Consider the following 27,770-nt stretch of genomic DNA (forward strand, 5'->3'; position numbering starts at 1 on the left):
AGATTCCCCAAAAGTGACTGATTCAAGATGTTGGCACCCACTGGAATTCCACCTATATGATGCTGCAGAGTTTAGTAGAACAGCAGACACCCCCTCATGATCTGTCTCTGGATTACAGAGATAGATTTGGATCACCCCCTGGGGCATCACGTAATGGGTAGTGATGAGGCAGCTGATACAAGTCCTGAAGCCATTTAGAGATACCATGGGAGGATCTGAGGTCCACAAGTGCCACCACTGGTGGGATCATTCCCATAGTAAATATTCAGGAGGAGAGTTAGAGGGTTTCCGTGAGCAAGAAGGAAAGAGAGCAGAATTGATGCAGTTTTTGGAATCCTTGCAGCAGCAGGTGCAAAAAGAGTCTGAAACCTCTGACAGAAAACAGTACTTACATGCTTGCCATGGTTTGTGAACTATGGGTGAAAGGCAATCACACTCTCATCCCACTTACTTACATGAAAGAGATACTGGCAGCTAGAGTGAGTGAACAGGAGCGGCAGATGTGCAGTAGGGAGGTAGTTCAGGACAGAGTGTCCACCCTAGAGAGTAGCGTGAGCACAAGTAGCATTCTGTCAGCTATCATGTTATCCCCCACCTCAACATGCCATTGCCACATTGCCTCCATAGCACCATCTCTCCTGACACAGGCCATCGCTAATGCAACTGGCAACAGAGACCCTCATCTTACCCCATCAAAGGAGATGCTAGCAGAAATCTCTGTGACATGTCATCTGACAGAGTCCATCAAGGATGTGGCCAAAGATCTACTGGCATATTTGGCACACAAGTCCATGAACTGGCCATATCTAGCCAAGGAAGCTCAACATTCTGTTTCCTGACTACCAACCAGTGTGCCCAGGAAACTTGTTTCTCAATGGCACGGGACATCATGAGCCCTCATTGTTCAAAGCTGGCACCAAAGTTGATGGAAAAATTGTTCTTCTTGAAAATCAATCCGCCTTGAATTTCCATGCAAGTAGCAGGATGCCTAAACGCACCTTGAGGATTTTGCTGCCAATGTGTCTAGCTGCCATGCCCCTGATACTACACTTAGGGATCTTAATGACACTCTGCCTTGCTGCCATGCTCTATCTTGGGCAGTCTTGTTGCCAATCTGCCTGCCATGCCCCTGACACACGCACCTTGGGGATCTTGACTTTATTCAGCTTTGCTGCCCTACGTTTGACATTACACCGTGGGGATTTTGTTGACATACCTCTGATGCTACCCTTTGGGGGGGGGTCTTCCTGCTGCCCTGTTCCCGATACTATACTTTGGGGATGCTGCTGACACCCTGCCTTGCTGCCATGCTCCTAACAATACACCTTGGGGATTTTCCTGCATTTTTGCTGCTTTGCTCCCCTTCAAGGTGATTTGAGCTGTTCATGCCACACTTGGTGCTGCTTTGCCCCTCTTCTGTTGCCTTAGAGGGTTCCTGCCATTGCCGGTGCCCTTGCCCCTCTTTTGGAGGCTTGGGATGTTCTGGGCACTTTTTCTGCTGCTTTGCTCCTTTCACAGTGTCTGTGAAAATGCCTGATATTGCTGGCAGTTATGACCCATTACAGTTCCTTGGGCTATTCATGCCATTTTTACTGTCACGTTGACACAAGTCTTGGTCTGTTGGAGTATCCGTCATATTTATGATGTCTACCCACAAGTTTAATTAGAAACGATTAGAAAACGCTAATATGGGAGCCCAAAATACACTGCATTGCTTCCCCTATTGACCTTAATGGCAATGAATGAATGAATAAAACAAATGGAAAAAAAAATTTTCATCTGAAATGAATGATTGTGACCTATGAAACAAATAAGTAAACTGAAACAAAATTTTTGCATCTCTACATACCTACTTCATTTATAAGCACATATGCATTAAAATCTTGCCAGACCAGTTTAGCATGTATTTTAAGGCTTTTCAGCATAGTACACTATTATATGCAAATATTAAACATCCTTTACATTTATGCAAGGTTGAATGCATTTGGCTTATGGAGAGGAGCCCTGCTCTTACCAACCTAGAGCCAAGTTTAGTTGGTTGCCAGTGTAGTCTTCCTGTCTTCATGTTCCGTGTTTTATGGTTCCAAAAAATAAGAAAAAAAATCAAAACAGGCTTCTCTTTATCAAAATCATGGAATTTATATATTGTGCCCATTGGTGGTATTCATGCATTGTCTTTTCCATTTTTTATTTAAAGGCACATTTTTGTTTGTCATCAGAGAATGTAATTGTTTGTAACCATCGTTCTCTGATGCCAGCAAAACAGTTACATTACCTACCTATCTCTGACGTTGGGTGGTGTTCTTATTCCGTTTATGTGATCCACTGATCAACAGCAGGTCCAGGGGCACACAGGAAGCCACCTGCACATACTGAAAGCTTTTCAAAGAAAGCTCTGAAAGTGTCCTACCAACAATATGTGCAACAGAGATCACATGACCCCCCACAAGTATGAGTCATCATTCTGCTGTCATAGGAGAATGACAGTTATATGAAAGCAATTAGATACTTTCCTTTGTGTTACTGAGCATTGTGCTCCTCCAGTCTGGCAGGCAGGTTTCTGGCATCTAGCGCACCCCAAAGACCTGGACATTAATTTATTTTGAAGTTGCTGTTACATTACTATGTGTCAAAATATCCAGGTTATAGATTAGATACCCATACGTTTTGTATTGTCAACTGTATATCTGTGTGATGTTTTTGTCAATAGAACTGGACAGGGATTGTTTTATTGAAATGAATGAAACCTCCAAAGAGTAAGCACTCTGTTTTATTTACACTTTATAGGAAATCAATGGCTTCAGCATTGCCGTGGTCAATCAAGATAAACAAAAGGATGCAGAGAAACAAAACCGAGCATTAAAATCAGAGAAGGAGGTACTGCTAATAGGTAAGAAAGATGTAGTGATCCGAGTGCCTTAACAAAACAAACCAGCAGTTACTATGAGGCATGGTACTTCCCTGGTTACAATAGAGAGCAAGATGTTCATAATCTCCTGAGCCCTAGGGCTTCTGATCCTGGCTTTGGCTCTCTTACCTTTTGGATGATAAAACCTGATGTGCCTCTGCCATCTGCTAAAGTAGGCTTGCTCTAAGCTAGGGATAAAGGAAGCCTGGTTGTAAACTTGTTCTCTTTCATGTGAGTGCATATTTCCTTGCAACTATAATCATAATTGTGTTTCTCCTCCTCATATCGGAAGCTGCCATGTTTTAGTCAAAATTGGAGCATGTGCATGCTTCATGAGTCTTGCTGTGTGTTCTGAGACCCTGTTCAGATGTGAGGTTCTGTGGGAAAAGACCAGAACAAAATTGTTATGATAATCACCTTGAAAGAGCTACCATTTCTACATAAAAAGTATCTTATAGAAACATAGAAATGATGGCAGAAAAAGACCAATCGGCCCATCCAGTCTGCCCAGCAAGCTTCGACTCTTATTTTCCCATGCTTATCTGTTTCACTAACCTTTTCATTCTCCCATCTTCCACTTTTAGTTTTTACTGTATATGTTTTCATAATTACATTGGTCCTTTATTTATTTATTATTTTTGACCCAACAGTTTCATTTTGCTCAGTTGGAACCCGAACCGAGATTCTGGCACCATGAGTCTTATTTGAAACAATCCAGGATTTTTTTTTTCATGGGTTTTCAAGCTAATAGAGAGGGGGGAAAAATAGCATAGTGTAAAAATGATTTAGTGTTTTTGAGTTCATCTATCTCAAACACTACCTAGAATTGTTTCCTGCTTTAAACCATGTGTGGGGGCAGCTGAGTGTGTATTGCTGGTAAAGAGCTAGAGGGACTGTCATTTTGAATTATTAAAATTCACAGTGCCACTTTTCTGACAGAAGGTATTCCCACAGTAGTAGCAGTCACTCCTCCTCTACCTTGGAACTTGAATGCATCATCTTCATGATATGCCCTTGGTTTGCTGTTTAACCAGGGGTAGATATTCAAAGCCGGCTGTATAAGTAACATACGGCCTGATGCAGTAAAGTTTGCTCAGGCAGAGCGCACTGTTAGCCCTCGATTGGATGCGCGTTTTTGACGCACTATTTTTACCTCTTATACAGTAAGGGGTAATAGCGTGTGGAAAACACACAGCCAACCCCCCGAAACTAATAGCGCCCGCAACATGCAAATGCATGTTGATGGGCCTATTAGTTATTCCCGCGCGATACAGAAAGTAAAATGTGCAGCCAAGCCGCATATTTTACTTTCAGAAATTAACGCCTGCCAAAGATAGGAGTTAATTTCGGCCGGCACCAGGAAAGTGTACAGAAAAGCAGAAAAAAACTGCTTTTCTGTACACCCTCCAATTTAATATCATAGTGATATTAAGTCGGAGGCCCCAAAAGTAAAAAAAAAATAAAAATTTAAAAAACAAAATTTAAATCTGCCCGCGGGTAGGAAGACGGACGCTCAATTTTGCCAGTGTCTGTTTTCCGAACCCGTGGCTGTCAGCGGGTTCGAGAACTGACCCTGGTAAAACTGAGCGTTGGCTGTCAAACCCGCTGACAGCCGCCGCTTCTGACAAAAAGGAGGCGCTAGGGACCCTAGCGCCTCCTTTTACCGTGGGCCCAGATTAGCATATTTTTTCTTACTGAATCGCGCGCCCAGGAGAGTGGCCTGGGCGCACATTGGGAGAGAGGGTGCTCGCCGGCAATCCCGCGGGTTTTTCTGTATCGGCCCGATAGCCAGTTAGAACTTGTCCGGCTAAGTTACGATGTATATTCAGCAGCACGGCACTTAGCCAGATAAATCTACCCAGCTAAGTTTAGACCTGCTCTATGGCTCGTCTAAACTTACATGTATACTTATCCAGTTAATTCCAAATATCAGAAGTTAGCCATGTAAGTTACACACCTACTTTTTGTGTTTGAAACCTATAGCCATATAAAGGACTTGTACAGCTAAGCGGCGACTGCTGAAAGTAGGTGCATATTCAGCAGCCACTGTTTAGCCACATAATTCCTGCTTATCCAGCTAAATAGCACCGAATAATCTTTAAATATTAAACTTGGGGGGGGGGGAGTGGAAAAAGGCAAAGTGCAACTCACTGGTCCATCCAGGCCTCTGGTCAGCAGGCGGTCCAGAGAGTGCTACAGCAGGGCGTGGCAAGGAGGGAGGAATGGAGACTCGTTCTTCCTTCCCCTCCCCCAGAGCACATGGTGGCCACGCTGTGCCATGCAGCCTCTTCTGGGCCCTAAACTGCATGACAGCGTAATGTCTGCATTGGGCCACTGGCCCGGCGTATGAAGCGATTGGCCTGCAGCCCAGATGCACTATGGGAGGGCTACTGGCAGGGGATAAAAGGGAGAGGAGTCCATCTGTTTTCCCTTTAGATCATCATCTTTCCCTGCCAGCAGTGGCGTCTTTCACAGCTCCGTCAGTTTCCCCTGCTCAGTACAACTGCTGTGCTAGGCTTCTTAAAGGGGCAATGGCCCTACCCGAGAGAGCCTTGCCTCTGGCTCACCAGGTACTCTAGGGCTCATAAAGGCACGGGGCCCGACTCGATTGCCTGCTTCCGACTCAGCTGTAGTGTGATTTAAAAAAAAAAAAAAAAAAAAATCAAGGGTCAAGCAATTTTATTGATTTCCTGCCTTGAGAGATTAAAAAAAGAGAAAGAGATGTTCAGGCTAAGCCACCTTCATCGGCCACCCAGGAGGAGAGGAATCCAGCCAGAGGTGGTCTCTGCCAGGCTTGTGAGTATCTCTTGTCCCCACCATCGCACCCTGCACAAAGGCCTCATCAGTCAACTGCCAAGGAATGGGCCCATCGTGCCCTCACACAAGTCTTGGTCCCTCTTTTAGAAGGGATGGTCCTCACGGGGGGGGGGGGGGGATAGAGGTGAGTCAGCAATGCCTCAGCCCTGCCCCTGAGCAGCGAAATAGGGTGGAGCATAGCCCCTGGAGGAAGAAGGAAGGGGTTGTGCAGGTGGGGGTGGGGAGGTGTGCCTTGGTGAACCAGTGACTATCCAATAAGTGGCTGAGTCGCAGGACAGCTGATGCAGGGGGCGGCCTCCCAAGGACTCTGCCACAGCCACTTTGCGACTGGCTCCCGCTGAAACGGCTACTTAGCAGAGAGACGGCAATCCTGTTACAGGTGGAGTGGAAGAAATGCAGGTAGTAGTGGTCCACTGGCAGGGCGCGCCCTCCTTGGAGAGCAGGCTGTGGGCTTATTTCCCAGCCAGTCAGACCATCCAACACAGGGCGTGGGGGCGGAAGTCCCCTGGCGCTTCTTCTGGAAGGTTCCCTGATGGGTCCGGAGGATCAGATAGTGACTCCAAAGGCCAAAGTAAAGGACCAGGCCATGTGCAGTTTCCAGGTAAATCTGCACGACGCAATGGCTCCAGTTCTTCAGAGGAATCACGCTGGGATTATTCTGAGCTCAGTAGAGAGAGCAGATCTCTTGCATACGAAGATGACAAGAGATAGTATCACCATGACCTGCGAAACATATTATTAAGCCTTAGTTCATGTTAAGCCGCAGCAAGTTAGTTGGGGTTGCGCCTCTTCTTCAAGTGTGCATGCGCTCTTGGGCTAAGAGGCTTACCTTGATGGGTGTCTGAGCCTTTGGGTGAATGGGAAGGGGTGGGGGTGGGAGGCAGATCCTGGTGGCCAGCATGCGCAGGCTTCCCTTCAGCATAGCAGGCTTGGGCAGTTCCCGGCTCGAGCAGTCAAGAAGCAAGGCCTTGGGATACACAGCAGGCCTTGGAAGAGGGCTGCCTGTGGCAGGAATAGGTCATTGCTCATGTGGGGCCAGAGAATGTATCACAGACGTGGCCAGAAGGCCACATCACCTCAAAGGCCTTTCCTGTGCAGCTGGTTCCTTCTCCCCGCCCCCTTCTTGCACTGAGCTGGGAGTGGGGAAGGCAAAGGGCAACTCACCAGTCCATCTGGACCTCTGGTTAGCGGGAAATCTAGGGAGCGATGCGGCGGGATGTGGCAAGGTGGAGGAGAATGCGTTCTTCCTTCCCCACCCCCAAGCACATGGCAGCCGCGCCATGCCGTGCAGCCTCTTCTGGGCCCATTTATTGATTGCTTCTTAGCATATTGTGAGTTTGGTCAATGTCTCAGATTGTTTCCACTGAATTGGAAGATAAATCTAAACATCATTAGTGTAGATGTAACTATTTCAACCCAAAAGATCTAATAATACTCCCAATAGGCTGGTTGTAATTATTGAAAAGTAGTGGAGAAAGCGCTGATCACTTTGTCAAGGCTTTCAGAGTAATATTTTTAGACATACTACCTTTGCCATGTACTATGGCATAAAGACAGGGCAAGATTAAATAAGTCACCTGCCCCTCCTGGTAGGCTGTTTCACGTTCTCCTCCCAGGCCAAATCCAATGGACTGTTACACCACCTCCCTCCCCCATCTGATGGGCTGCTTCACCTCCTCTCCTCTGCCCTTGCCCCACACCCCCTACACTGGTGGGCTGCTTCATCTCCTTCCCTTCTTTCTACCCACCTGTCCCCACCAGTGGGTTATTTTACTTTTTGATTCCCTCCTTCTGGTGGGCCTCCTCCCCTGATGGTGGTCTGTTTCTCCTTCCCCTTGCCCTACTTTCTTTTCCAAGAAGTCATCTCTCAGGTACAATAGTGTGTGGCTTCCTCTTATTTGGTGGCTAGTGGGATAGTCATCGCTAGCTGCCCAGATCTCCTCCTCTCTTCGGTAGCTAGTCGGAAAAACCCCATCAGCTGCCTCAGGTTTCATTCTCCTCTTTGGTGGCTCACAGGATAGACTCTGCCAGCCACCTCAGGCCTCCTCCTCATGTCGTCAACAGCTGACAGGATGAGCTCAACCAACCATCCATATTTGGCAGTTGTCAGGATGGACTCCACTAGCCAAACAGACATCTTGCTTCTGTCTTTGGTGGCTGGTAGGCCGAGCTCCACCAGCTACCAGGGCTTCCTCCTACTGTCTTCGGTAGCTGGCGGGATGGAATCCTACAGTTGCCCAAATGTTTTCTTCTCTTTTTTTAGCAGCCCTGTGCTGACACTGAGCATTTTTAAACCTCACAGGCTGGCATTTTCTGGCTACTGTTCTCATGATGTGCAAGATCAACAGTGCCAACCCACAAGTTTTGAAAACATGCATGACTAAACAGAGTGGGAGGGATCTAAGCTGTGCATGTACACAGCTTAGAGGGAGCATTGCTAGCAAATGAAAATGCAGAGGGAACAACAGGTAAAGCAGTATCTGGACCATGTAAACTTTACTAAAGTACCAGTAGTAGATGAAATTCATCCGTGAGATTTATGGCAAACAAAAGAAGTTATTGTATGACCATTGCACTTATTATTTCAGGAAGCAATCATGATGGAGCAGTTTCTTCAGGCCTGGTGAAGAGCATATGTCTCCATAGTCAATAAAGGATTTAAATTAGAATCTGTCAACTAAGGCCAGTTAGCTTAACATTAATTCCAGGCAAAATATTGTGTTATCTTAATCTGTGCTCTTAATAGTAGAATTCTAAACATAATCAGCTCTGTATGAAATTTAAGCATTGCATCTAGTTCAGGGGTCCCCAGACTATGATTCAAGGGCCAGATGTAGTCCTTGGCTGAATTTCATTTGGCCCCCAGCAGCAAAAGCAGAAGGAGCTTGATCTGGCCCACAGCAGCAATGAAGGAGGAGCTTGATTTGGTGCTGCAGGGGCAGCAGTGGGAATGGGAGTGGGAGTGATTTGGTGCTGCAGGGGCAGCAGTGGGAGTGGGAGTGATTTGGTGCTGCAGGGGGAGCAGTGGGAATGGGAGTGGGAGTGATTTGGTGCTGCAGGGGCAGCAGTGGGAGTGCATTCTGCCTCTGCCACCATCTTAGGTACTTGAAGTTGGAAGTGCAAGAAGCAGCATGTCAGAGCGGTGTGGGCGGAGCGTGCCAGTGAAAAGTCACAACTAATTGGCTGCGTTATGCATTGTCGGCATTAGTGCTGCTTATGCAGAGAGAGCTACTTAGGCCAAAGACAGGGAAAGAGGCTGCAGCATAGCCACAAGGTCTTTTTAGCCATTGCGGAGAAAGGGGCAGGCCACGTGGGAGAAGGCAGTGATGATACCAAGCCATGGATGCTGAGGGCCTGCCAGGGAGAGCCAGGAAAAGATGGATGTTCCCGAATCCTACTTCTCTGCCGTCACTCTTTGAAGCTGTGGAGGAAGGGACATAGACATTTTCCCTAAGGATACAGGCTTTGGAAGCACAAAATGAAGAAGTCTTCGTTATAACACAAATGCTATATCAAGTGTCTCTCCCTGGATTAGGATTGTTTTGTTCCAACCACAAATCTGGCATGTTGAAAGAGAAGCGGGGAGGAAAGGGATGAGAAAGGGGAAGGAGTAGAGAGGGAGCGAGAATGCATGGGTATTGGGTAAAGGGGTAAGTGAGAGAGAGTACACCACCCTCCCCCAAACACCTATCCTGCCATCCAACTACCCATCATCCTCCCTGCCCCCCCCCCCCCCCACCTCCCTAGGCTGGGGGCAGTGTTGCTGGGGGCATAGCGGGATTGCCAACTTTGGAGGAATCTAGAAATACTATTACTGACACGCTATCTGCCACAGCCCTATACCCCTGGAAGCCCGGCCTCCGCCCTTTCCCAGCATTTCAAATCACCAAAAGGCATGGTGCTCCCCAGCTAAACCCTTCTCAACAAACAACTCTGAGGGGCTCGCTCCCGCCCCTCTTCCCTAGCCTTAATCTCAAAAATGTTCCTGAAAAGTTTGGGGTAGGGATGTGAATCGTTTTTGAACGATTAAAATTATCGTCAGATAATTTTAAAATCGTCCAAAATCGTTTGAGTGCACAATACAATACAAATGCCCCCGATTTATCGTCAGGGGCATTTGTATTGTATCGTTAAATAGGGCGCGGGAAAACCGGCACACCAAAAAAAACCCTAAAACCCACCCCGAACCTTTAAAACAAATCCTCCACCCTCCCGAACCCCCCCAAAATGTTTTAAATTACCTGGGGTCCAGTGGGGGCCCCCGGCGCGATCTCCCTCTCTGGCCACGGCTGCGTTGAGAAATGGCGCCGGTGGCCCTTTGCCCTTATCATGTGACAGGGCAAAGGTAGCGCCGGCGCCATTTTGGTTCCTGGCTCCCGATGTCACGCGTGCAGGAGATCGCCCCCGGACCCCCACTGGACCCCCAGGGGCTTTTGGCCAGCTTGTGGGGGGGCCTCCTGACCCCCACAAGACTTGCCAAAAGTCCACGGGGGTCCGGGAGCGACCTCCTGCACGCGGGCCGTATTGCCAATCTTCAAAATGGCACTGGCGCTACCTTTGCCCTCACTATGTCATCTTTTCCTGGCTGATCATCGCCGTATGACATAGTGAGGGCAAAGGTAGCGCCGACGCCATTTTGAAGATTGGCAATACGGCCCGCGTGCAGGAGGTCGCTCCCGGACCCCCGCTGGACTTTTGGCAAGTCTTGTGGGGGTCAGGAGGCCCCCCAAGCTGGCCAAAAGTCCCTGGGGGTCCAGCGGGGGTCCGGGGGCAATCTCCTGCACGCATGACATCGGGAGCCAGGAACCAAAATGGCGCCGGCGCTACCTTTGCCCTGTCACATGATAAGGGCAAAGGGCCATCGGCGTCATTTCTCAACGCAGCCGTGGCCAGAGAGAGAGGGAGATCACGCCGGGAGCCCCCCACTGGACCCCAGGTAATTTAAAACTTTTTGGGGGGGTTCGGGAGGGTGGGGGATTAGTTTTAAAGGTTCGGGGTGGATTTTAGGGTTTTTTTGGTGTGCCGGTTTTCCCGCCCTCCCCCGATTTACGATTTTTAATGATTTTTTTTAAATAAAAAACACAACGATCAGATTTCCCTCCCCCCGCCAGCCAAAATCAATCGTTAAGACGATCGATCACACGATTCACACCCCTAGTTTGGGGTACTTTGATGTAGATATTGAAAATGTGTTCTCTTATGTTTGTTAATCAGTGCTGGAAAGACTAGAATTGCTGTATAACATAGAATCTAAAAAGTAAGTGGGTATGCTCACAGTTTGCACATGTAGATTGTTTGATACCAATAATGATAATTCTTGATTTGTGTGTTTTATTTTTTCAACATAGGCATCATATCAACATTTCTTCATGTGCATCCTTTTGGAGCCAATATAGAATACCTGTGGTCTTACCTGCAGCAACTAGACTCTCGGGTAATGTATTTTGAATGAAACAGTGTTTTAGGCGGCAAAGTGTTGTATGATTTACTGCATGTCAAACCCTATTTGTGATTGATTAGTCGTGTATCTAACAGAGATGTGCATTCGTTGTGGTTTGGGGGGACCTGAACCACAAAATGAATTTTCCCCGAGCTTCGGGGGAAATTTGTTTTTCGGGTTAGTGCGGGGGGAGGGGCACATTTATTAAAAAAAAACAAAAAAAACCCACCCCAACCCTTCAATTTTACTTTCTTACACCCCCCCCCCACCATCCCGATCCCTCCCCAAGACTTACTAAAAGTCCCTGGTGGTCCATCGGGGTCCCTCGAGCGATCTCTCCCTCTGTGCCGTCGGGCCTGCTATGACTCAAAATGGCACCGATAGCCTTGCCCTTACAATGTCACAGGGGCTACTACCATGTGACAGGGGCTGACCAATGGCACCAGTAGCCCTTGTGACATCGTAAGGGCAAGGCTATCGGTGCCATTTTGAGTCATAGCAGGCCCGACAGCCAGACGGCATGGAGGGAGAGATCGCTCGCAGGACCCCGCTGGACCACCAGGGACTTTTAGTAAGTCTTGGGGAGGGATCGGGATGGTGGGGGGGGGGGGTTATAAGAAAGTAAATGTGAAGGGTTGGTGGGGGGGTTTCCGATTCGCGGTTTTTTTCCCGATTCGTGTTTTGTTTTTTTTATTTGTTTTTCCAGTTTCGGGTTTGGGTTCCAGTTTCATTTTTGGCGAAAAACAATCAGTGGGAAAACGAGTTTTCCCATGAAGCGCCCGAACCGAAACCCGACCCGAGCCAGAAAAACGAAGCTCATCTCTAGTTTCTAATCACACTGGCAGAAACTATTATTTGCAATGCACAGAAGCTTTTTCAACCCGTACCTCTTACAGTCAGCGTGCGTGCTACAACTTGTCATGTACTTTGCACCTGCTATTTGTGTTGACCTTTGAGGGGAGTAAAATAATTTGTGTACTTGTAAAAATGCCAAGTATTTGCACGGTTTTACTCCCCTGACCTAAACACATACAAAGAAATGCCCCTTTGTAGTAGCGGCTAAAAGAACACACATTGTGAAATCTGCATGTATTTTTATCTGCTTTGAGGAGGGCGATTATCAGACACAGAAACAGTTTTGAAAATTGCTTTCATTATCTGCAAGTCTTAATGATCTCAAAACTTTATTTTTTTTTGTAAATGATTTATTCATTGCAGTTGGTAGTGCTTAAATATATCAAAACTTGATACATTAATATTAACTGCAGCTTCATAGGCTATCATTTCTCAAGCTTCAGCCTCAGTTATTAACTGTGTTTTCATGAATAAAATCTAGAAGCCCAATATTCAGCTGCATGGGGAGGAGACAAGTCATCTGGCTAAAGTTAACCAGATGACTTGTCTAGGATTTCAGAGGACTGCTGCTTCATATAGCCAGATAAACTTATCTGGCTAACTTTAGGATTGCTCTTTGAATATCAGAGTTATCTGGTCGACTTAACTTCCACCTCACAATGCCCCTGGGCAACCTGCCTCTAAGTTTTCCAGATGAGTTTTGTCTGGCTAAGTAGTTAGCCAGATAACTTGGAGGGAATTTTAAAGTCCGAGGTTTGCCCAACTAAATCCCGCACTTAGCCGGAGAAACCACTTGAATACTGACCCCCTAGTATACTGTTCCTTAATTTTTGTCAATTATAAAGCTCTGTTGCTAGGTTATGGTAAATGGAAACCGATGTGATGTTTTTCGAAATGAATGTCGGTATACAAAACCACGCAAATAAATAAATGTTTGTAGATTGATCCTGTATTTATTCAGATGGAATTTATATTCTTGGACACATTTTCAGTGGTACGTAAAAGCTGAAAGTGACACATCCATGCCAAAAATTCTACATTTAGAGCCTGATTCATTAAGGCTTTTCTCCTAGGATAAAGTCCTTGACATATCAGGACCTTAGCCATGGGGAGAGCAATAGTCCAAAGCATTTCCGGAGGTAAAATGCTGTTTCTGTCCATGGAGATGACCTGTTTAATTATCACCCACCCTGTACACGAGTACAAGTTACACATGTATGACAACAATGCACATATTTCTATCCATGTATTTTGTAGAATTTCCCAGGAATAGGGCTAGGTCAGGGGAGGCAACTACATGTATAGTTTTGGAATTCCAAAACTACGCATGTTGTTGCTTTGATTGTGACTGCAAACCTCATGGGTGACAGCTTCTGTGGAGTCAGCACACCAGTTTTGATTATTTTATTTAATTTATTTTAAGAATTTATATTCCATGCAATCATAAAGTCTAGGTAGATATAAACTCTAGGAGAACTATTTTCTCTTTAAGCACACAAAAATGAAGCCAGTTTTCAAAGTGTTACACATATGTCTTATATATCAATTTGATTGCACTTATTCATCTTGTCACTTTAATTATCCTATTTTATGCATGTAGAAAAAAATGTTTCCGACATTAACTGCCTTTGTAAAATGTATTAGGGATCTGTACAGAAGCATTAGTAGGCAAGTCAAAACAAACAGATAAACTCAGATCAGAAGCTTGTGTATTATTTATTTACTTTTTATTTTATATAAAAGGTTTGTATATACCACAAATACACACATTAGTGGATCTAAGCGGTTTTCAATTAACATAAAATAAAAAAAATAATCAATGAATCAGCCAAACAATATAATCAAGAGAGTAAATATTGCTAAGTATATACATATTCAGGTCCTATCCAGCTGAAGATGTTAGCCAGCTAAATTTATCTTGCTAAGATATTCAGTAGCACAGCCATGCTGCTGAATATACTTGGCTATCTTATAGTTAGCCAAATATGTTTATCTGGCTTAACTATAGGACAGCCAAATAACTGTTCTAGACTTATCCAACTAAATAAGCTGGATAAGGCTGAATATCGGCACTTATCCGCCTAAGTAGCTCCCCTGTTCTGCACCTCACTTATCCAGCTTAATAGCCAGATTAATAGCCAGCAAAAGGTGTGGCTGGGAGCAGCCTAATATTCAGACAGCACCACTTAGCCAGCTAAGTATGAACATAACCAGCAAAGAGTCAGTGAATATCAACCTCATAGATAGATAATGATATTTTTCACACTAATCTTAATATTGCAAATATTTAAAAACCAGAGTGTAAACTATACAGTCAAGGTGTTGCGACCGTCGCTGCTCGATGTCCTCACTCCGCCCTATTTACCTCTGAGGCGACACCCTCTGGGTCTGATGGACGGCTGCCTGTCGCGGCGTCTCCATGCCGTCTCCTTCCGGCGTCCCCGGACCGGTCGACGTTGCAGATCTGCCATGTTTGCCTGAAGACTTAGGGTGCACGCGCTCTGATTTAAGTACCAGCAAGAGCACGAACCTCAGGGGCATCCCCCTGAGATGAAGTCATCTGCTTCCAATATTTAAAGGTCTCTGATATCGCTAACAAACTGAGTTAGCAAGGGGATTCGTTACCTAGCTTCCTCCTGGTCGCTGCGGATGGGATTCACTCTCCGCAACCCTAGCTACTCTGCCTCCTCGGACTTAACAGAGGTACCCACTCCTCGGGGGCCTCGCTCTTTTTCTTTACTTTCAGATTACAGATAGGAACCGGTACTTGCTCCTCGAGGGCCCATGTTCCTGGACACTGAATATTCTCTTCTGCCTGGAAGCTATCGCTGCTACAAACAATTGTGAGTTACCATTGCTCTCTCAGAGCTTTCCCTGGAATTAGGTACTTGCTCCTCGAGGGCCTAAACCTTTCCAGCTCCTGAGCTTCCTTGAGACCTTATGTGAGTTTTGTCATGAACTCTGCCTACTCTGCCTATTTACTTTCTACAGTTTCTCAACAGCTCAGCCATCCTGGGATCACTGTCCTGCCAGGCATACCTGCTCACTATTGCCACCTCTGGTGGTTTCAAAAACTTGTTTAATAAAAGAACTAATGTGTGTCTGTCTCCATACTCAAGCCTAGCCGGTGGTCCCTCTCGGGATATCCTCCCGGGGGCGTGGTCATCTGCCACCAGCCCAGGGATCCACCCACAACTATATCAGATTCTAACTGATTAGGGATGTGAATCGTTTTAGGACGATTAAAATTATCGTCCGATAATTTTAATATCGTCTTAAACCGTTATGGAACACAATACAATAGAGATTCTAACGATTTATCGTTATAAATCGTTAGAATCGTGAGCCGGCACACTAAAACCCCCTAAAACCCACCCCCGACCCTTTAAATTAAATCCCCCACCCTCCCGAACCCCCCCCCAAATGACTTAAATAACCTGCGGGTCCAGCGGCGGTCCGGAACGGCAGCGGTCCGGAACGGGCTCCTGCTACTGAATCTTGTTGTCTTCGGCCGGCGCCATTTTCCAAAATGGCGCCGAAAAATGGCGGCGGCCATAGACGAACACGATTGGACGGCAGGAGGTCCTTCCGGACCCCCGCTGGACTTTTGGCAAGTCTTGTGGGGGTCAGGAGGCCCCCCCCCAAGCTGGCCAAAAGTTCCTGGAGGTCCAGCGGGGGTCAGGGAGCGATTTCCCGCCGCGAATCGTTTTCGTACGGAAAATGGCGCCGGCAGGAGATCGACTGCAGGAGGTCGTTCAGCGAGGGTTCCGGCGCCTCGCTGAACGACCTCCTGCAGTCGATCTCCTGCCGGCGCCATTTTCCGTACTAAAACGATTCGCGGCGGGAAATCGCTCCCTGACCCCCGCTGGACCTCCAGGAACTTTTGGCCAGCTTGGGGGGGGGGCTCCTGCCCCCCCAAGACTTGCCAAAAGTCCAGTGGGGGTCCGGAAGGACCTCCTGCCGTCCAATCGTGTTCGATTTTTCACGATATTTTACCCCCCCAAACGGCAACAATACGATTCCCTCCCCCTCCCAGCCGAAATCGATCGTTAAGACGATCGAGGACACGATTCACATCTCTATAACTGATTGCTAACACCTAGCATCAGAGCTTTCCTAACAGGTTGCTAATGCCTCCCCCTTTTAGGAGCCCACAACACAGATTCATAACAGATTGCTAACTCCAGTGGATCTGGCTTAATTATGGGATGTTGTTAACTCCAGTGGATCTGGCTTCAAGCTTGGGATGTTGTAACCTCCATGGATCTGGCACATCTCTCTGCCTTGCAGGCTATACCGGGCCTGGCTCAACGCATCTCAGAGCAGCAAGAAACTTTGGAGAAACTTACTGCAGAATTTCATCAGCTACACACACAAAAGATACAAGGCACAGCTTCTAACAAGAAGGTCAGTTACAGGAGGTAACTTTAAAAACTGCTGTACCACTGGCGGCTCCTATACGCTTTTCCGGAGAAATCCAGAAGGCCCGGGGCTTTCTGAACCAGTGCTGCATGCACTTCACCTTACAGCCAACTTTATTTCCAATGGCTCTTTCGAAGACCACCTACATCCTGTCATACGTGGATGGAAGAGCCCTGTCATGGGCATCTACCTTGTGGGAACGCAAGGACCCTATTTTGCAGGACATAAAAGGATTTATGGACTTGTTTAAATCCATCTTTGATGACCCTGCTTGTATTTCTGTTTCCGGATTTGCTTGGTGAACTTGAAGCAAGGCAACAGATCACTGGCTGAATTTGCCTTAGAATTCAAGACACTCACAGCAGAACTTTGCTGGGACCCCAATTGTCTCAAGACATTCTTCTGCAGAGGCCTGGATATCTGCTTAAAGGACGAGCTGGCCGCTCGCCAGACACTTGACTCGCTGGATGAATTAATAGCCTTGGCCACTTGGATTGATCACCGGCTCCGAGACAAGGTGTAGGAATTCTGGCCTAACGTGTTACCTGGGTTGAAACAGGATAGTACTACCACTGCATCTCGGATGGTTCCAGTCACTTCTGCTGCTGATATAGATGAACCGATGCAACTTGGTCATGGACAATTGACCTCTAAGGAGAGAAGATTTCGGAAGAAACGCGGCTGTGCATGTACTGTGGTCAGCCTGGCCATGATGTCTCTACATGTCCCATTTGTCCAGGAAACGGACGGGCTTAAGTCCCGTGGGAGGACTCTTCTTGGGCCATAGTGCGTTTTCTCCTCTGCTCTCTCTTCCAGTCTCCGTGATCTGCGAACCGGCTACGGTTCAGACTCCTGCCCTGATGGACTCAGGGGCAGGAGGCAACCTTATTCCCAGATGTCTAGTGGAAGACCTGAGGAGTCCCTTCGTCAAATTAGAAGATCCATTATTGCATCACAACTTGAAGTGGGCTTTGAACGTTCCTTTACATCGCCACTTCTCCTGAAGATCTCAGTGATGTTCACAGCAGTTCAACTCATGGCTGCTGATATTCACAGCGCCTTCTACGTTCACCTTGGCTCAAAGGCATTCAACATCTATCCGCATTCACGGATTATAAACTTAGAGATATCTGTCATGTTCCATCCATTCGGAGGATAAGAACATAAGAAAATGCCATACTGGGTCAGACCAAGGGTCCATCAAGCCCAGCATCCTGTTTCCAACATTGGCCAATCCAGGCCATAAGAACCTGGCAAGTACCCAAAAACTAAGTCTATTCCATGTAACCATTGCTAATGGCAGTGGCTAATTGCTAATGGCCGTGGCTAATGGCAGTGGCTAATGGCAGTGGCTATTCTCTAAGTGAACTGATGAGCCACAGCACATGACTGATCCGAAGAAGATATCTCTGGCAACCAGCTAGTCTGTTTCCGCTGGTAATGCCATCATCTTTAGAAGTGGATTTTGGACGTACCCCAACATCGCCACTTCCGCTGAAGCCTCAGTAACATCCATAGCAGCTACTTGTTACTGCTGAATTCTACTTCATCTCTCATCCAGCAACTTTTACTGGAGAATTATCTTTAGAAGTGGATCTTGGACGTACCTCAACATCACCACTTCCACTGAAACCTTCAGTGATGTCCACAGTAGCTCCATCCATTGCTGCTGCTATCATCAATAACACTCTGCAAGATTCTTCCAAATCTCAAGATACACCTGTCCTCATTGCAGAAGATGACTTACGTGAGTTTTGTCATCTAGTTCTGTTCATGAACTCTGCCTACTCTGCCTACTCACTTTCTCCAATTTCTCAACAGCTCAGCCATCCTGGGATCGCTGTTTCAGTACCTGAGGGACTACTGCCCTGCCAGGCATACCTGCTCACTACTGCCACCTCTGGTGGTTTCAAAAACCTGTTTAATAAAAGAACTAATGTGTGTCTCCATACTCAAGCCTAGCCGGTGGTCCCTCTCGGGATATCCTCTTGGGGGCGTGGTCATCTCCCTCCGGCCCAGGGATCCACCCACAACTATACCAGATTCTTTTTTTTTTAATTCTAGTGATTTATTATTTTCAAAAGTTACAATACATGTACGAATACATCTTAATAGCATAGTCAAAAGACTGAAATATTACCAAAGTATAGCACCATCTATCATAAGACTATATTAGGAAATAGAAGTGTTATTCCTCTTTAATCGAACGGTCTATAAGGAAACAAATATAATCAAAAGTAATTATGCATTGTTAATCCCCTTTAAATTTCTCTATACCGAACCTTATACTGCAAGAAGATCCTTCAAACCATCCGGATCTGTAAACAAATAGTTACTACCGTTCAATTTTATAATACATTTGCACGGGTATTTTAAATTAAAATAACCACCTTTTTCCAGAACTTTTCCCCTATATTGTAAAAATATTTTCCTTCGAATTTGAGTTGTTTTTATCAAGTCTGGAAAAATCCATACTTTGTAACCATAAAAGGTAGATAATCTATTCTGAAAAAAGGATCTCATAACAAAATCTTTATCTGTGGAAAATGCCAACTGGACTAACAATGTCCCCCTAGATTTACTATTATCTCATCCTGTGATTTTTGTAGGAGATCTGAAACATCTATGGAATTGCTAATAGCTTCTCATTCTTTACCATCTTCTGACTTCTGATCCTGATCTACTTTAGTTCTTTTTCCTCCTAAATAAAATGCCTTTATAATAACAGGGAGACATTTCTCAGATATTTTTAATATCTGTATCAAATAACTCCTAAATAATTCCATTGGGTTTATTTTTTTTATTATGGGAAAATTATTAACTCTTATATTTAGCGATCTCACTGCATTTTCTAAAATTTAAAATCTTTTATTCACTTCTTCTCCTGATGTTATCTGTTGATTTTGAATTTTTTCTATTTGTAGTACTCTTTTTTTCTAATATATTCATCTCCTTTTTATGTTTTTCCAATTCAGCAGTATTAGATACAGATGAGGTAGATATCTGCATTACAACTTCAGTTAGTTTATTAATTGATGTATCTAATTTAACCATGCAATTCCACAATGTTTCTAAAGTGATACATGTCAGTTTTATTAAAGCTTTTCCTGTATCAATTAACTACTTCAATGTTCTCTTTCTTCTCTTTAACTGACTTACAATTTTTTGGTGTACTAAACTCCTTAGGGAACTTTGCAATATACTCAGTTGAGCTCTTTCATGATATTTCTGATTCAATTCTTGTAGACCCTTTAACTGAACGGAACTATCCTCTACTTCCGGAGAGTTTAATATTTCCTCCTGTATGACCCCTGTCTGTGCTAGGGTTATTACACCCTCTCTACCAGGGGGTGATGGTGGTGCTGGGGCCTCTATGACCTGAGGAGAGGCACCCCGTTCCTGTATCTCTCCTTCAGCGGTCAGCCCACATGGAAGAGTTTGGGGATCAAGCCATTCCAAAACAGTTTTTTGCCCGACCTCTATATTTGCCATATCACTAGAAGGCCTTAGCTTGGCCTTTCTTTTAGTGTGTGGCATGGATGAAATATATTAACACTAAGGGCTAAAATTGTTATTGGAAGATGCATAAAACAATCAATATTTCAGGGGAAACACTTCTTGGAGATAGAAGGAGAATTACAAGATAGTCAATACTTATCAAGAAAGTGGAGAGAAGTCCAACAAGTCCAGCGAGCCCAGCAAAGCCCTGCTTAACCGCGCACCCCTTTAGCATGCGCAGCTTCAGCAGCACGCCGGCTCTGCTGCGCGCTGCAGCGCACTGAAATTTATGCAGGAGAGTCTGGGTCCCGCCTCTTCCCGGAAGCAGGAAGCGCCCTTCGTCCGGCAAAAACAGCGGGGTGATGGAAAAAGTTTCATTGGGGCAAGCCTCCGCTTACCCCCCGGCTTCGCTGTTCCTCACAGGTAATAGAAAACACTCGCTTTCACCTCCCACCTTGCAACTATACCAGATTCTAACTGATTGCTAACACTTAGTATCAGAGCTTTCCTAACAGGTTGCTAACTCCTTCCCCTTTCAGGAGCCCGCAACACATATTCATAACAGATAGCTAACTCCCAGCTCTAACACAGAGCTTTTCTAACACAAGGCAAACCAAAACCTTTATATTAAAATTATAAATTGTCACTTTGAAAAACATAAATGTCTATCCTGTGCTATAAACAGAAATCTAAGACTGGATCCTCATTATAAGAATGCTGGGAATTCAGAGTAATATACCCAAAGATATACAGGGTCTGCCACACATGTCCTGAACATGGGCTTTTAGAAAACTGCTCCCCCCTACGTGCAGGTCAACCTCCGCACACGGTGCCACAACACACGGAACTTTATCCACGGTAGCAGGGAGGGGCTCGCACTTCTGCACATGCTTTCGAATTTTCAAAACTTATGTGCATAATTTGTTTCTGGAAAACTCTGCACACCAATGAATAGGTGTAATTGCAGGCGGTTAATTGGCCTGGGTAGTGACAGTGCACACCCTAATTTCCCTTTGAAATCTAGTTCAACATTTGCAGTTAAAAAGTACCTGCAGATTTTGCACCAATGCGAGCAGCCAGGATATCACTTCCCCCCCCCCCCCTGAGATTTAAGGAATATAAACAGTGCAATGACAATAAAAGAAGGGAGGAAGATACAACAGAATGATTCAAATGTCTGACAGGTTTCAGTCACACGCTCCCCTCAAGAACAAGAGGTCATGGTATGAAGATAATAGGAGACTCGAGGGAAATATGAGGAAAGACTTATTTCATGAGAAGGCACATGTAATAGTTTACTTTCAGAAGTGGTGCTAAGCAAAACAGTGGCAGAATTCACAAGCATGCTTGGGACACATTCATAGAACAGTGTTAAGGGTAGGCGAGGAAGATGACTGGAGAAGCCTAATGCCAGAAGTAGACACTTTATGGATTTTGTTTCTGCTTCTGTATTGTAAACACAATGCCTCCATACTTACTTAGCTGTCTGGCTAAATTTATGGCACATTAAATGTCAACTGTGAAAAATTTGCCCTGAGCATAACTTTGGGATTTAAGCCCATAAAGTCCCAAATTTATGTGCTTATGTCCCAATTAAACTCAATGTGTGGTTTAAAACTTGCATTCCTTCCACATCTGCCTTTTTACTTCATTGCTGTGTTACTTTAGGTTGTATAATTGAATCCTTCAGTTTTACCCAGGGCACATCTTTTATGGGCAACTGCAGCATTATTAAGGTGCAGATCAAGTAGATTCACAATGATATAATGCTTTAGATATGGCTACATAGGCCACTTACTGTAAAATGTGATCCAGGATTTTTAAATGCTCGTCATCAAGAAAATTCTGTAGCATTCATTAGAAGACTATCACTCATCATGAATTCATTTGCATTCATGTGGATGTCACCTGCATTTTCATAATTGTTCAGTGGTTCAGTAATTTAGCACTTGCTAATGGATACTTAAAGTGGGATGATACCAGTTTTACACTATCAGAGATTTCCTAAAATGTAATTACATTCTTAATAGTTCATTTTAAAGCAAAATGAAAAAAAATTGATGCAAGTTAGCGTGGTAATAGAACTGTAGTAAATTATTATAAAAGGAATGGGCAATACACTTAACTGAAACCTGTATTGATTATGAAATATTGTAATTTGCACAATTAGCAAGTCAATAATCATTAAGTCAATACTGAGGGGGAAAGCATAGTCGTAGAGTATTGAGAGCTCAGTAATTCATAAACTCTAGCTTTGCCTTTGTCAGTATCTCCTAGAAAATATTTGGAGATATTATCTTCATGATTTATTTTTTTTTAAAGAAGCAAAAAATACATAAATTCAACTTCTTGTTATCTGGTGAGACAGTTGTTTGTATCGCTGCCATCATAATATGGGGGAGGAGCACTGATACCCAGGCTGGCTCAGGGGCAGCCGGTAATGCACACTGCCTTGTGGAGGAACCTTGGTTTAATTTTCAGATTAGGTCTTCCATTTCCCAGGCTGAGGATGCTGTGGAGGCAATGTTCACAACCTCTGGAGAAGAGGGAGTTTCAGTCCTTGTGCAACAGTGACACCCAATGACCTGATGCAGGGCCCATGATCACAGAGGTCCAGAGGGATAGTCACAGCAAAGACTGCTTCTTGAATGACCGGGCAATGTGAGTTGGAAGAGGGTACATAAATAGGAGAAAATCAAGTGTAGTTGCAGATAAAGGCTCATAGCGCTGTAGCCCAAATAGGGTTGCCAACTGGCTCCAGATTTTCAGGACAGGTTGATCCAGTTCTGGTTTTACTCCCCTGCATGCAGGTACTTACAGTCTGGCTTTTGTCAGGGGAATGCAGTAGGGAAATTAGAATAAGTGCCAGCTTGCAATGGGGTAAAAGCAGGACTGGATCAACCTGTCCTGAAAATCTGGAGCCAGTTGGCAACCCTATTCTCAAAGGAGAGGGAGGGAATGGGGTAGCCAACTGCCTGATTTTGGATAGGGCAGTCTGGTTCTACAGCCAGTTGTACAGTGTCCAGTGCAGAGAACTGGAGTGGATGGGTAATGCTGGACAGGGCAGAGCAAAGAAATGGCTCTACTCTCTAGTCCAACCTCTCCCGTTCTGTTCAGTGCAAAGAACAGGAGGAGAGAGGTAAGGCCAGAGCACACAGCAGGGAGCAAAGAAAAGCCAGTCTGCTCCCTAATCCAGCTCTTGTCATTCAGGGATAATATGAAAGGGGGAGAGTTGAGCTTGGAGCAGATAGAGCAGAGCAAAGAAGGCTGGGCCTTAGACCTTCTGCTTGGTTGTCCCTTGTCCGGGAGAGGGAGGAGGGTGCAATAGTTTCAACAGCACCTAGGGGCAGCAAAATCCTAAATCCGTCACTGCACCTGCCTGTTGTTTTCTGGTGCCGTCGCAAGAGAGACTGAGAAGAGAGAAACACCTACTCTCTCTCATCCTGGGCTGCAAGGAGCATTTGTTTATTCTCCCGCCACCACGTTCAGCTGAAGCTTGAAGGTTGCGTGTCCACTTCCCTCCCCTCCTTCAGACTGGGCCTCAGTCCTAGGTAGTTGCTGCCTTGTGCTGCCTACCTGTCCTTGCGAGGCTTGGACTTGGCTCTCCTGGCTCCACCTGGGCAGTGACTCCTGCAGCTGCAGAACTGGGATGTCACTGCCGCCCCACTGCCCCATCAAGGCTGGATAGTGCCATGCATTAGGAATATTAAAGTTTTTCCCACCCTTGGTCCTTATGCCATACATTGGCACTTTTTAACCATGTTTTACTAGTTTTAAGTCTTCATTTCTGTAATTCGCTTTGAGACCAAACCTGGTAAAAAAAAAAGCAGAATATCAAATGTTTGTAAAGAAATCAACAGGGATGTGCAGAGCAAAATTTTATGTTCATATTTCTTATGTCCGAAAGGGGGTCCCACTTGCGGCCAATATGGACATAAAAAAAATCCAATGAGTTGGGTATATGTACATATGTGCAAAAACAAAATTTAAACCCCCTCACCCTCCTTAATCCCCCCCCAGACTTACCACAACTCCCTGGTGATCGAGCGAGGAGTGAGGACGTCATTTCTGCAATCCTTGGCGAGAAGCATGTGACGTCGGCAGCACGTCGAGTGACGCCGGCGTCACGTGATTCCCGGCGAGTTCGCGCCGGACGGCTCGTTCGGCCCAAAAAGAACTTTTGGCCAGCTTGGGGGGGTCAACTCGCCGGGAATCACGTGACGCCGGCGTCACTCGACGTGCCGCCGACGTCACATGCTTCTCGCCAAGGATTGCAGAAATGGCGTCCTCACTCCTCGCTCCATCACCAGGGAGTTGTGGTAAGTCGGGGGGGGGGGGGGGATTAAGGAGGGTGAGGGGGTTTATATTTTTATTTTGGCTCAACAATCGCGATTTCCCACATATCCAACATATCTATGTTGGATATGTGGGAAATCCGATCGTTTATGTCGAATCAATTTTTTAAGTTAAAAAAAAATATGAGTAGCGTTTTACTAATGCGGTCAATCCGAATGCACACCCCTAGAAATCAATGTGTCTGTCTGCAGCTCTCTAAGGCTCCAGCTGAAGGCTGGAGCCTTAGAGAGCTGGCCATCACTTAGTCTGGTAATAATAATCAGTACGCACTACTCTGTTACGAAGAATAGATATCAAAATATAAAACAGAGGACTCGGCACAATTTTAATGCCCGTAAATTTTCAAATAATTTTATTCCCAACAAAAATTTTTTATATTTTTAATTAGAACCCACATGTGCTACAAACTTCATATATTAAAACCCATCAACGGCGCATTGACACACTATCACCATTCATACCATTCATACATATAAAATCACCCAACACCTAAGAACATCACATAAACACTATAAATATATGCCTATACCATCCAATGTTACATATACCCAACCCAGCACAATTATCCCAAAATTAATATACATAAATCATACAGAGATTTATATATTGGCTAAATGCCTACATACAGAATATCTCAAATATTACAATCATGTATTATATATATGCTGGACATATATGATCGTTGTTATACACACAAAATATGTATTCTTTTCGTTGTACACCTTGGTTGTTATGCACCCGACAGGCTGCCTGTTTCACCCAAATGAATAGGGCTTCCTCAGGGGACAAGATGTATTATTTGAAAATACTGCCACACCATAATCTTCTTATTCCCAAATCTCCTTAGTGTGTGTATACAGCACATTGATGGCAGCGATTTATAAAATATGTCAATTGCACATGATCCTGGTCTCTATATTCTAAAAAAATATATAAACAAATCCACCTATGAATAATTGAATTCTTTAACAACGGGTGAAAACACCCTGTGCACCACCACCATTTATATAGTACCAACCACGTCATCGATTAAATGTTGCTTATAACCAAAAGCTCATAAGAAATTCAGCATGATTCAGCAGTCCAAAGTCAATCCTCCAAGTCACTTCCAATGGACACACAGTCTCGACTGCATTAAACCCAATAACTTTTTCTTCAAGCGTCATATATAGTTTACCTACATGATATCAATAAAAAATATCTACCAATGAAATGTTTAAGGAAAAGACACAAAAGATACGCTGTTCAAAAATCCCTACAGCATGAGATAATACTTATGCATACAAATCCATGATTAAAAACACAATCTCAACATATACGTAGTTAAATAGACTGTCTTACCATGGCGTATAAATACTGCACTGTCGAAGAGTCAACAATATTTATTATAGCTTACTCCAGTATCGGTGTTAACCTGTAACATTAAACCGCACGCTGACTGCTGCGTAAAATACCTGCCATGCACGCTAGTCCTTACACATTTAAACTGTCCCAAAACCAATGGGATGATCAGCGTGACAACGTTACGCTGCACTGACGTGCTTAACTCGTGACTACCTTACGCTACACTGGCGTGTTAAGCTTACCTGTCTGATACATTTAAACTATCCAAAGCCCTTCCTCTACGTGCAGAAGCACAATCTCTCTCACTTCACTAGCGTGCTACCAAAACCCAAACTATTCCTCAACGTGCGGACGCACAATCTCTCAGACATGTTGCATTCACCTTCCCTACCATGATTCTCACCAAACCTACTCACAATCTTTCTAACGTGCTGCTTTCACGTTCCTTGTTATTTCTATAATTTAAGCCTATGAACATTGTGAAAATGAATACACAGAGTCATACTAAACCAATCTATCTAACAAGTGCTTAAGGTTAGTTTGTTGCTAGCAAAGACATCCCGTACTATCAAGTGCCATAGAAGGCTTCCCATTCAATGGCATCGTTTAATCCACACGGATGAACAGTATTCCAACTGAAGATATATCGCTGTTCCACTTTCCGCAAAATGTTACTAATGTCGCCTTGTTGGCGTATAAAGCATTGCTGAACAACAAAAAATCTTAACGCTTCAATGTCATGATTAAAAGCTTGCCAATGGGCTACTAATGGGGCCCCTATTTTGCCCGTACGTATTCTGCTTTTGTGTTCGATGATCCTATGTTTAACTGGTCTTCTAGTATGTCCAATGTACAGTAATTTACAAGGGCATAAAATCGCATAAATCACCATACTGGAAACGCATGAAAATTTACCTCTCAAAATGAATGGATGAGGCAAATGAGGTAATTGGTATTCCTTGATTTCCAAAACATTACTACACACAGAACAGTCACCACATTTACTCTGTCCACCCTCCCCATATTTCTCAATATTGCCTGACTTAGATAGCAATGACCTTATATTAGATCCTCTGTGCATTGAAAAAATTGGAGGTTCCTCGAAACCTGGCAAAGCCTGCAATATTTGCCAGTGTTTCAAAATGCATTGTTTTATACTATGAGTCTTAGTTGAAAATGGAAGTGTGCAGATCGGTCGTCTGATATCATCATTGAAACTAGAAGAAAACAAATTGTCTCGATCGGCATGGAAGGGCTTTGGATAGTTTAAATGTATCAGACAGGTAAGCTTAACACGCCAGTGTAGCGTAAGGTAGTCACGAGTTAAGCACGTCAGTGCAGCGTAACGTTGTCACGCTGATCATCCCATTGGTTTTGGGACAGTTCAAATGTGTAAGGACTAGCGTGCATGGCAGGTATTTTACGCAGCAGTCGGCGTGCGGTTTAATGTTACAGGTTAACACCGATACTGGAGTAAGCTATAATAAATATTGTTGACTCTTCGACAGTGCAGTATTTATACGCCATGGTAAGACAGTCTATTTAACTACGTATATGTTGAGATTGTGTTTTTAATCATGGATTTGTATGCATAAGTATTATCTCATGCTGTAGGGATTTTTGAACAGCGTATCTTTTGTGTCTTTTCCTTAAACATTTCATTGGTAGATATTTTTTATTGATATCATGTAGGTAAACTATATATGACGCTTGAAGAAAAAGTTATTGGGTTTAATGCAGTCGAGACTGTGTGTCCATTGGAAGTGACTTGGAGGATTGACTTTGGACTGCTGAATCATGCTGAATATCTTATGAGCTATTGGTTATAAGCAACATTTAATCGATGACGTGGTTGGTACTATATAAATGGTGGTGGTGCACAGGGTGTTTTCACCCGTTGTTAAAGAATTCAATTATTCATAGGTGGATTTGTTTATATATTTTTTTAGAATATAGAGACCGGGATCATGTGCAATTGACATATTTTATAAATCGCTGCCATCAATGTGCTGTATACACACACTAAGGAGATTTGGGAATAAGAAGATTATGGTGTGGCAGTATTTTCAAATAATACATCTTGTCCCCTGAGGAAGCCCTATTCATTTGGGTGAAACAGGCAGCCTGTCG

The 27,770-nt window shown here is 44.6% G+C and overlaps 1 protein-coding gene across 6 annotated transcripts in view; it reads left to right on the forward strand.

Moving 5' to 3' along the window:
• ENOX1 (ecto-NOX disulfide-thiol exchanger 1) overlaps nt 1-27,770 on the forward strand; it is an 838,273-nt gene that overhangs the window by 791,048 nt on the left and 19,455 nt on the right. For 5 of the 6 annotated variants that reach the window (XM_029602937.1, XM_029602936.1, XM_029602934.1 and 2 more), the window contains 2 exons: nt 2,788-2,890; nt 11,074-11,159. The exons of the other annotated variant lie outside the window; for it this stretch is intronic. In XM_029602937.1, coding sequence (XP_029458797.1) covers nt 2,788-2,890; nt 11,074-11,159 — 189 coding nt within the window. The remainder of the gene's footprint in view (nt 1-2,787; nt 2,891-11,073; nt 11,160-27,770) is intronic. 6 annotated transcript variants of the gene reach the window in all.

This window comes from Rhinatrema bivittatum, chromosome 5 (assembly GCF_901001135.1).
Source record: "Rhinatrema bivittatum chromosome 5, aRhiBiv1.1, whole genome shotgun sequence".
Lineage (NCBI taxonomy): Eukaryota > Metazoa > Chordata > Amphibia > Gymnophiona > Rhinatrematidae > Rhinatrema > Rhinatrema bivittatum.